The 10,965-nt window shown below is 41.6% G+C and overlaps 1 protein-coding gene across 1 annotated transcript; it reads left to right on the plus strand.

Annotated features, from left to right (window-relative positions):
- Positions 1 to 51: 51 nt before the first annotated feature.
- alkbh1 (alkB homolog 1, histone H2A dioxygenase) lies at positions 52 to 10,459 on the plus strand. The gene is made up of 6 exons (XM_063007526.1): positions 52 to 192; positions 971 to 1,079; positions 2,655 to 2,817; positions 2,941 to 3,025; positions 7,960 to 8,153; positions 9,876 to 10,459. Exons 1-6 carry the CDS (start codon positions 52 to 54, stop codon positions 10,318 to 10,320), a joined length of 1,137 nt encoding a protein of 378 aa, XP_062863596.1. The 3' UTR covers positions 10,321 to 10,459.
- The last annotated feature ends 506 nt before the right edge of the window (positions 10,460 to 10,965 follow it).

Raw genomic sequence — 10,965 nt, forward strand, 5'->3', positions numbered from 1 at the left:
TACTTAGTGCGATAGTATGTGATTTGGAACACATCCCATTTTAAAGCAGCTATGATAACAAAGATGGCAGCTTCTATATTAGAGCATGGGGAGGATGCGTTTAGAAAGCTGTTTAAGTTTTATAAGAGGAGAAATCCTCCTCCTGACTTTACTGAAGTCATCGATTTTTCTAAAAAAGTAGGGAATGAACTGGTGAGTCACAAATTAATGCATTTTTTTAGCTGATACACACGGTGGATACACATTTTGCAGACGCTTTTATTCAAAGCGACTTACAGTTATGACAGTATACAGTCGAAGCAATTGAGGGTTAAGGGCCTTGCTCAAGGGCCCAACAGTGGCAACCTGGCAGTGGTGAGGCTTGAACCAGCAACCTTGTAATTACTGGACCAGTATCTTAACCACTAAGCTACAACTGCCCTAAGGAGTTGTGCCCTAAGGAGTTGTGCCCTAAGGAGTTGTACCCTAAGCATAAGGAGAAGTTTTGATTAGCAATTGGCTATATTTAGATATTTTGTTGTGTACATTTGTGACTTTAAGGCTAAAAACCTGTGCTCTACAATGTCATTGAATGCAAAAGTCTTAACACCATTAACACTAATCTAAACAGTATTCAACCATGTGTATATGTCCATATTGTTTCACCATGTAAATACTCATATTTCTTAGCTTATTCAATAAATACTAAATACAATAAATACTTCGCTTATTTTGTGCTGTACCAAGTTTTTTGTACTTTTCTAAATATATTTTGATAATTTGTCTTATTGTTTTTGTTATTGCTGCTGGTCTCACTGAAGAGCTACCAAAGTTTTGTTGTATAACTGTAATGACAAGTTATCTTATCTTATTTTAAGATCCTCCATCAGTGTAATTATTATAAGTATTATACTATATATATATAAGTATTATTCTTTACACAGCGAAATACTAAAGGTTGAAGTACATCTGCTTTGTGTTGCATGTACAGGTCTTTGAAGCTAAATTGGACCATGACAGCATCAGTGAGGAAGCTGCCACCAAAGCTGGACTTCGACCTGTTAAAGAGTGGAGAGCTTTTGGTCTGCAGGGTTATCCAGGTATGAGGCTTGCTGGTAAATGTTAACTATGTTAACTTGTTGTCATCATCTAGTAGCCTGACCTCAAAGATTTTTCTTACTGTTACCAGCCTGGTGAGCTTCAGTATAGTATATAAGTTGTTATATTGTTTTTTTTAATAGTTCCCATTGTAACTAATAAAGAATACAGAATGTTTCCTGGTTAATATCAACAACAGGGTGAAAATGTCTGGGTGGGCAAATTATTACCCCAGACCACTGTGAGTCTTTTCCCCCATTGTTTGTGACCAGGAGACTTAGTAGTCAGTATTTTTGTAATACAGTGATGGGTGAATGTATTTACCTCCAATAATCAGCCTTGAAATTAAATCTGGTTGCAAATGCCAAAGTAGCTTATGGCTGTTTTTATTTGTTTTTTTTATTCTTCTGAATAGAATCACATTAAAAATGTATGTGGAAGTTAATCCAAGGGACTCTTGTATATCTGGGGAATAGACGACAGTTTGCCAAAAAAATAGTTGTATTGAACCACAGTGCTGCAACCTCTCACAGATATATTGCAAATATTTCTGGGTTCAGCCTCTGGGTTCTGGGAATCTAAGTTTGTTTTAGTGCCTCTTGTTACTGTCTGCAAGAGGTTTGGCATGAGTCAGTGTGGGTTTCCTTAAAGCACTTCAATGTGTAGATCTTGTTGGGTTTTTTTAGCCCTGGGTGGCATGTTGGCTCGTTGGGTAGCACTGTCATCTCACAGACAGCCCCACCCCCTATGTTCTCCCCGTGTCTGTGTGGGTTTCCTCCAGGAGCTCCAGTTTCCTCCCACAGTCCAAAGACATGCAAGTGAGGTGAATTGGAGATACAAAATTGTCCATGACATTAAACTTGTAAATGAATCTCGTGTAACCAGTAACTATCTGTTCTGTCATGATTGTAACCAGACTGTGTAAAACATGACATTTGAATCCTAGTAAATAAATAAATAAATAACTTATCCAGTGATCAATCCCTGACCTAACAGATTCTCTTGTAATTAAATGGGTGTACATTTCTACCGGCACACTCCAAAATGCCTTCCAAGAAGGGAGGGAAGCAACTTAATGCTCGTGGTTTTTGAGTAAGATGTTAAACAAGCTCATGGTCAGGGGTCTGTGTACCTTTGGACTACGGCGCTGTGGCTAAGTGGGTAGCACTGTTGCCTCACAGCAAGAAGGTCCTGGGTTCGATCCCCAGGTGTGGTGTTGCATGTCGTCCACGTGGGTTTCCTCCGGGTGCTCCAGTTTCCTCCCACAGTCCAAAGACATGCAAGTCAGGTGGATTGGAGATACAAAATTGTCCAAGGCTGTGTTTAGCATAACCTTGTAAACTGATGAATCTTGTGTAATGAGTAACTACCGTTCCTGTCATGAATGTAACCAAAGTGTAAAACATGACGTTAAAATAAATAAACAAACAAACAAACATTTGGACTAGCTTATTAGTTTATGACTTTTCAACCAAGCATGAATTGTTTAATATCTGAAAGTTTTCATGAGCAAGAAACAAATATTAATTTTAATCCATGGATATTGAGTATTTTCTTCTTGTTTTTTCCCCCCACAGGGTTTATATTCATCTCCAATCCCTTCCTGTCTGGCTCACAGCAGTACTGGGTGAAGCAGTGCCTGAAGGTTTATCCCCAGAAACCCAACGTGTGTAATCTGGACATGCACATGTCCCCCGCTGAGACAGAGAACATCTGGGAGAAAAGCATAAGCAGTTTTAGGTAAATAAAATGTTTCTTCGAATTGAATGTTGATTCGTTTTTGAAATATGTTTTTAAAAATATATTCTATAGAAAAACATCTTCAGCCTGTCACCACAAACCACTCTGGACTTGAATTTACAGGACGAAAGGAAAGCGAGAGCCCAGGACTCTGCTGGAAAAACTACGCTGGGTGACTTTAGGTTACCACTACAACTGGGACACCAAGGTACTGCTGTCAGATTTTACCTTCTACTAGATTTACTATTGTCTTCATATCTGCTTCAACAGCTGGACTAGTTGACCAATAGTTGTTCTTTTATTTTAGCTACACTAGTTGCTCACAGGCATTTTCTTGAGTTGAAGGATGATTAGATGCATTTTGGAAAAAGTCTTGTGCCAAGATGTATTAATTGACTGGATCACCCATTTCTAGGTCTACACATTTGCTAACTACACCGACTAGGCATAACATTATGAGCAGTGTCAGGTGAAGTGAATAACACTGATTATCTCTTCATCACGGCACCTGTTAGTGGGTGGGATATACACTATACTGTCAGTGCTATTATAACAAAGTGAAAGCGATTGGGAACGACAGTAACTCAGCCACGAAGTGGTAGCCACGTAAAATGACAGAGCGGGTCAGTGGATGCTGAGGCGCATAGTGTGCAGAGGTCGCCAACTTTCTGCAGAGTCAATTGCTACAGACCTCCAAACTTCAGATTAGCTCAAGAACAGTGTGTAGAGCTTCATGGAATGAGTTTTCATGGCCGAGCAGCTGCATCCAAGCCTTACATCACCAAGCGCAATGCAAAGCGTCGGATGCAGTGGTGTAAAGCACGCCGCCACTGGACTCTAAAGCAGTGGAGACGTGTTCTCTGGAGTGACGGATCACGCTTCTCCGTCTGGCAATCCGATGGACGAGTCTGGGTTTGGCGGTTGCCAGGAGAACGGTACCTGTCTGACTGCATTGTGCCGAGTGTAAAGTTTGGTGGAGGGGGGATTATGGTGTGGGGGTGTTTTTCAGGAGTTGGGCTCGGCCCCTTAGTTCCAGTGAAAGGAACTCTTAATGCTTCAGCATACCAAGAGATTTTGGACAATTTTTATGCTCCCAACTTCGTGGGAACAGTTTGGGGATGGCCCCTTCCTGTTCCAACATGACTGCGCACCAGTGCACAAACCAAGGTCCATAAAGACACAGATGAGCGAGTTTGGTGTGGAAGAACTTGACTGGCCTGCACAGTTATGACCTCAACCCGATAGAACACCTTTGGGATGAATTAGAGCGGAGACTGCGAGCCAGGCCTTCTCGTCCAACATCAGTGTCTGACCTCACAAATGCGCTTTTGGAAGAACGGTCAAAAATTCCCATAAACACACTCCTAAACCTTGTGGAAAGCCTATGGATTAAGAATGGGATATCACTCAAGTGTGTGTGAAGGCAGACGAGTGAATACTTAGACAATATAGTGTATTAGGCAGCAGGTGAACATTTTATCCTCAAAGTTGATGTTAGAAGCAGGAAAAATGGGCGAGCGTGAGGATCTAAGCGAGTTTGACGAGGACCAAATTGTGATGGCTAGACGACTGGGTCGGAGCATCTCCAAAACTGCAGCTCTTGTGGGGTGTGTCCCGGTCTGCAGTGGTCAGTATCTATCAACAGTGGTCCAAGGAAAGAACAGTGGTAAACTGGCGACAGGGTCATTGGCGGCCAAGGCTCATTAATGCACGTGGGGAGCGAAGGCTGGGCCGTGTGGTCAGATCTAACAGACGAGCTACTGTAGCTCAAACTGTGGAAGAAGTTAATGCTGGTTCTGATAGAAAGGTGTCAGAATACACAGAGCATCACAGTTTGTTGCATATGGGGCAGGAGGGCCAACACAATATTAGGACATTAGGTCATAATGTTATGCCTGATCGGTGTATATCTCTCCAACTGCAGTCCAAACATTTTCATTTTAGGTTCTAATACAGGTTAAGTCATACACTCAAAAATAAAATAAAAGCAGAAAAGGTCTCCATGAGTTTGTGCCATTTTTGAGTTTTGATTCCCCTGAGCTAACTGCCCTTCACTAAAGTTGACTTTCCTTTAGGAGAAAGCACGTGGTCCAGGATCTTATTAGCATTATTTCCTCCTTTCTTGATACTCGAGCACAAATTGTACAGACCTGATGCTCCCCTGTCTTGTTTATATGCTAATTCCGTCAATGTGGTTAGACTTCGGTCTTATTAAATCAGTCAGGAGCTGCGAGCTGGATTCATTAACCTCCATCATTCCTTAATTCTGCCAAATGTCTAACAACCACCTGTGAATATTAAACACCGCCTCTCTCCTGCTCCGTGTTTCACCGTGAGAGGAACATGGGGGGGCTGTTAACTACAGATCAGAGGCCGGCAGCATCCATTCAGCTGTTAGTAATGATGCTGCTGGTGTAATGATCCAGTGATTTTTCTTTTATACCCCACTGCTGATGCTGGGACGCAATTGAAAAGCCAACAAACAAGATCATTAATTAGATGTTGTTCATAGATTTATAAAATGTTGTTTTATTAAACATTTTAACTTCTGCAAAAATGATTTTATTCAATTATTATTTATATTTTTGTTTAGGGATGTCCCGATCACGTTTTTTTGTTCCCGATACCGATCCCGATTACTAATTTTGATCCCGATCCGATACCGAGTCTCAAACCGATACTTGTATTTTCTAGATATTGTCTAGATAAGAACTAGATAATACTGTTCACACAGTGCACACTTCAGGTACATTACAGTTATTCAGATTAATCCAGTGTACATGTTTAACAACTAAATAGCTCTGCAGTGCTAAAGGGAAAAATGCTGCATCCAAGCTATTGGCTTAATGTTTTGTATTTTTACAAAATCAATCAAAATGAGTGAGATAATTACAGTTTTACTTTAAACTTTACATTCAAAGAAAAAAAATCTGTTTAATGCAGTGATACACTAAAAATTAACAGAAATCTGTGTAGCAGCTTAACTTGAATATAAGAAAAAAAGTTACTTAAAAGCATTACAGTAAAACCTGAATACCAAAATAAAATGGAAAGGCTCTTTTGTTATGAAGGAAAGCCAGTTTTTAAAGTGCTTGTATTGTGACAGTGGATTGATGGACGTTTCTATGCGAAGTGAGTGTGTTTTGACCCTTTGGGGCTTCCATAGTGCATGGACTAGCGTGCTTGGCTCTAGCTGTCCGCTATTCGGTACCGTAACAGAAGAAGTTAATAAAGTGTTCTGCTCCCGACAATATGTGAATATACCGTGTATTTATTTCTTTATTAAACGAGTGCATCACTACGTTGTTTTGTAAACCGGAGTGATCCTTGACTCACACACCATATAAACAGTAAAATCATACAGTAATGAACGCAGCTCTGCTCCCACCGCCTCGTGAAACGCTCGCATTGCAGACATTACACTTCACTGCTGGACTTTCCAATTCAAACTATTTCCACACAGCGGACGTGCTGATGTAAAACAAAAAGATCGGGATTAGGATCGGGTTTAGTAAAGCCGATTCCGATCAGTTAAAAAAATGCCTTGATCGGCCCTATTATACATCCCTATTTTTGTTATACACTATACACTAAATTGCACTTTATACACTAAAGTATTTGGGCACCGGACCAGGAGCTTATTGGACTTCCCATTAAAAAAAAAATGGTATTCAAAAGAAGTGACCTCAATGTGATATTTTTACAGTTACTCTTCTGAGAAGGCTTTTCACAAAACTTTGAAGTATGTCTGTGGGAGTTTGTGTACATTCAGTTAAAAGATGACAGTATTGGTATGGCTGGGCACCGATGTTGGTCAAAAAGCCTCAGTTGATGTTCCAGTTCAATCCAGAGCTGTTCAGTGGGGCTGATTTCAGGACTCTGCAGGACACTGAAGTTTCTTTAAGAATGTCTGTGTAGAGCTTGCTTTGTGCAGAGGGGTGCAGTCATGCTGGAACAGGAAAAGTCCTTCTGTAAACTGTTACTGCAAAGTTGTGTATAATAAGAAGTATATAATTTCCTTTATTTCATTGTTTTATTACACCTGTTAGCAACTGTTGTGGCTGAAACATGTAAATTTATTAATTAAAAGATGTGTCCCAAGCCGCTCAGGTGGCGCAGCGGTAAAAAGAAACGCGCTGCAACCAGGGCTGGATTCTGAGAACGTGGTATCGAATCCAGCCTTGCTTTACCGGTTCGAAGCTGAGTGGCTATATGAGCAACGATTGGCCGGTCGCTCATGTGGGGGGTGGGACAAAGAACCGGATGTGGGTCTCTCTCTGTCAGAATGCGATTGCGTTCTCTGCCGGCTGATTGGAGGCGCTTACACAGAGATGGGAGAGGGTGCCCTTAGGGTGTGTCTCTCCGCATGCAACGCTAGGTGGCGCCAAACTCGTCAATGTGTGGGTGGCAAAGATGCATCTGGCTGCTGCTCGTGTTTCGGAGGGGATACGGGTTAGCTTCAATCACCTCCGTCAGGACAGGGTTCGGCATAGACAGAGAGGAAGCACGATGCTAATTGAACAATTGGATGCGCTAAAAGGGGAGAAAAAGGGGTAAAAAAAAAAAAAATAAAAAAATAAAAAAAAAAGATGTGTCCCAATACTTTTGTCCATATAGTGTATAAACAGTATTTTATTTACATGTTTTTTGGAATGGTACATTTCGGCATTTAGCAGATGCATTTATACAAAGTGACTTACAGTACTGTGATTGTATATATTGTCTAAGCAATTGAGGGTTGGGGGCCTTGCTTAAGGGCCCAACAGTGGCAACCTGGCAGTAATAGAGCTTGAACCAGCGACCTTTCCATTACTAGTCCAGTACCTTAACCACTAGGCTACAACTGGCAGTATAAATAATGTCGTGTCATGTATTACTCCCAGAATTAAGTCGGGGGTCCAAATCGTTTACTGTATTAGCAAAACACAGAAAGTGTACACTCCTCATCAACAAGATTGTTTCCCTTCATGCATCACCCGGTAAAGACAAGATTAAAGTATCATTATTTTGTATCTTATCATGTAAACAATTTAAACAACTATTTAAAAATGAAAATAATTATGTGTGTGATTACTCATTTATACTCATGATGATTTTATTCTCATGAATTGTAACATAAAAGTCTTTTTTCTCTCTCTGTAGACCTACTCTCCTGACCACTGCACTCCTTTTCCCCGGGACCTGCACTCTCTATCCTACACAGTAGCTTCAGCATGTGGGTTTCATGGTTTTGACGCAGAAGCAGGAATTCTTAACTACTACCGCTCCGACTCTTCTCTCGGCATCCACGTGGACGAATCTGAGCTCGATCACTCTCGGCCTCTTTTGTCTTTTAGGTGAGGTATTTATCAGGCAAGTGTGGCTCACATTATTACATGTTTCAGATACATTTTACAATTATAAGATTGTAATTTGCACATTCATTAAATATTTAGCTTAAAATTTTTATTCACTTTTACTAGAAACTCGAGTCACACTCGTTATTAATCCAAGATCTGACATTAGACTGTTGCCATCAGGAACATCTTTTTGACCAAAAGAACAGAGGAATCACTGTGTGTGATGCAGTAACACACCCCATACAAGGATGCCAGTCCGTAATGGAGCCTCACCCCATCTCCCCGCCTTCCTTTTAATCATAGCCATACATGTCAGTATATAGGCACCTGATTGACTATAGCACCACCGGGGAGTTGAACCCTAGAACACAGTTGTTGTAGGCCAGCATAATTTACCACACTGGCACCCAAATGCCACAAAACTATTAAATGTAATTATGGACGGGGCGCCGTATCAACGTACTCGATTAAAAAAATGTGTGTCGACGCATCGCTAAGATGGCCACGCCCACTGAAAGCATGGAAACCAGCTCCTTGTTTCTACACTCACTGTCCATTTTATCAGCTCCACTTACCATATAGAAGCTACATATAGAAGTTTCTCTACATACTTTTTAACGTGCTTTCATGCTGTTCTTTAATGGTCAGGACCCCCACAGGACCACCACAGAGCAGGTATTATTTAGATAGTGGATCATTCTCAGCACTGCAGTGACACTGACATGGTGGTGGTGTGTTAGTGTGTGTTGTGCTGGTATGAGTGGATCAGACACAGCAGCGCTGCTGGAGTTTTTAAATACCGTGTCCACTCACTGTCCACTCTACTAGACACTCCTACCTAGTTGGTCCACCTTGTAGATGTAAAGTCAGAGACGATCGCTCATCTATTGCTGCTGTTTGAGTTGGTCATCTTCTAGACCTTCATCAGTGGTCACAGGATGCTGCCCACTGGGCACTGCTGGATATTTTTGGTTGGTCTTAGTCCAGCAGTGACATTTACATTTTCAGCATTTAGCAGACGCTTTTATCCAAGGCGACTTACACAATGAGCCGAACACGATGAGCAATTGAGGGTTAAGGGCCTTGCTCAGGGACCCAACAGTGGCAATTTGGTGGTGGCGGGGCTTGAACCGGCAACCTTCTGTTTACTAGTCCAGTACCTTAACCACTGAGCTATCACTGTGACAGTGAGGTGTTTAAAAACCCACTCATACCAGCACAACACACACTAACACACCACCACCATGTCAGTGTCACTGCTGTGCTGAGAATGATCCACCACCTAAATAATATCTGCTCTGTGGTGGTCCAGGAGAGTCCTGACCATTGAAGAACAGCATGAAAGGGGGCTAACAAAGCATGCAGAGAAACAGATGGACTACAGTCAGTAATTGTAGAACTACAAAGTGCTTCTATATGGTAAGTGGAGCTGATAAAATGGACAGTGAGTGTAGAAACAAGGAGGTGGTTTTAATGTTATGGCTGATCAGTGAATATGTACAAACTCTTTAATCTTTATTTAACTGACAAAAGTAAAAAAACAAAAAAGAGTTTCCAATGTTTTCACTGATCATTAATTTTTTGTAAACAGAAACACACCTGTATAAGCAGGTTAACATCATTAATCACATGACATTAACATTATCTGATTCCTGTTATGCATGACATAATGCTTTTATATCTGTTCAGCCTCTAATCCTCACGTTTTATCCACCTCAGCTTCGGGCAGACCGCAGTCTTCCTCCTGGGCGGCTCTAAAAGACAGGACCTTCCTACAGCCATGTTCATGCGCAGCGGTGACATCATGGTGATGTCCGGCTTCAGCCGCCTGCTGTACCACGCTGTGCCATGCATCGTGCCCGCCCCCGCTGCCCAACCTCTGCCCTTCTGTCTGGACGAACGGATGGAGAAATCGGAGCCGCGCGATGGCGTCGTCCAGGGTGTGTGTGAAGAGGACTGGGCGGTGTGCTCTACTTACCTGAAGACCTCACGCATAAACATGACAGTCAGACAGGTGCTGGGTCCGGGGCAGGCCTTCCCCATCACACGCTCACCTGGTATGAAGGGAAAACAATCTGCTAGTGGCTATGAGGAGGAATCGGATGTGGATGTTCAAACAGCCAAGAAGAAGAAGAATGAGTCGGGACATGATGTCAATTTTTGACGTCCAGGTTAAATTTAGTTTGGACTTTTAGTAAGATGTGTGACAAAGATAAATGAGCTCAATGATGTTCAGTAGTTAATGTAAAGAGAATGTATGTTCAGAAGCTGTACATATGTGAATAAAACACTTATTTCCGTCAGTTTTGTCGTTCCTTCACAGTCAGACCATGGTTAGTCACAAGCATTAACACATTACTGAAAATTGAATGTATAAATATTGGCTTTTTACTCCAAATTTGCTGCCAGCAGCTGCCAGGTTGGCACTATTCAGCCCCAGCGTCGGTACCTTAACCTTAACCCACAATCGTTCACATTGTATTAGGTCACAAGTATAAGTTGTTTTAAATAAAAGGTCTGTAAAATGCCATGTATGTAAATGTAGATTGTAGAAATTTGCAGCAGTTTAAACACTTGCTCACCCACCAGCTATCAGAATTCTGTCTATGAGAGTATTTTATAGCTGATACATAAAATTAGCAATAAAACTGACATCATTTACCGGTACAGTGGTTTTTAGTTGTGAAGGAGCCCTTTCAGATAGGCTACCTTTTTATATAGTGTTTTGGGCAGCAGTAGCTCACTGGTTAAGGTACTGGACTGATGATCAAAAAGCTTGCTAGTTCATGCCCAACAATCACTATGTTGC

This window comes from Trichomycterus rosablanca, chromosome 13 (genome assembly GCF_030014385.1).
Source record: "Trichomycterus rosablanca isolate fTriRos1 chromosome 13, fTriRos1.hap1, whole genome shotgun sequence".
NCBI lineage: Eukaryota > Metazoa > Chordata > Actinopteri > Siluriformes > Trichomycteridae > Trichomycterus > Trichomycterus rosablanca.

Coding starts and splice junctions, on each gene's coding strand:
- alkbh1 (XM_063007526.1), top strand. CDS start 52: ATGATAACAAAGATGGCAGCTTCTATATTAGAGCATGGGGAGGATGCG. Junction 193..970: donor AAAAAGTAGGGAATGAACTG/GTGAGTCACAAA, acceptor TTGCATGTACAG/GTCTTTGAAGCTAAATTGGA. Junction 2,818..2,940: donor AAAAGCATAAGCAGTTTTAG/GTAAATAAAATG, acceptor TTGAATTTACAG/GACGAAAGGAAAGCGAGAGC.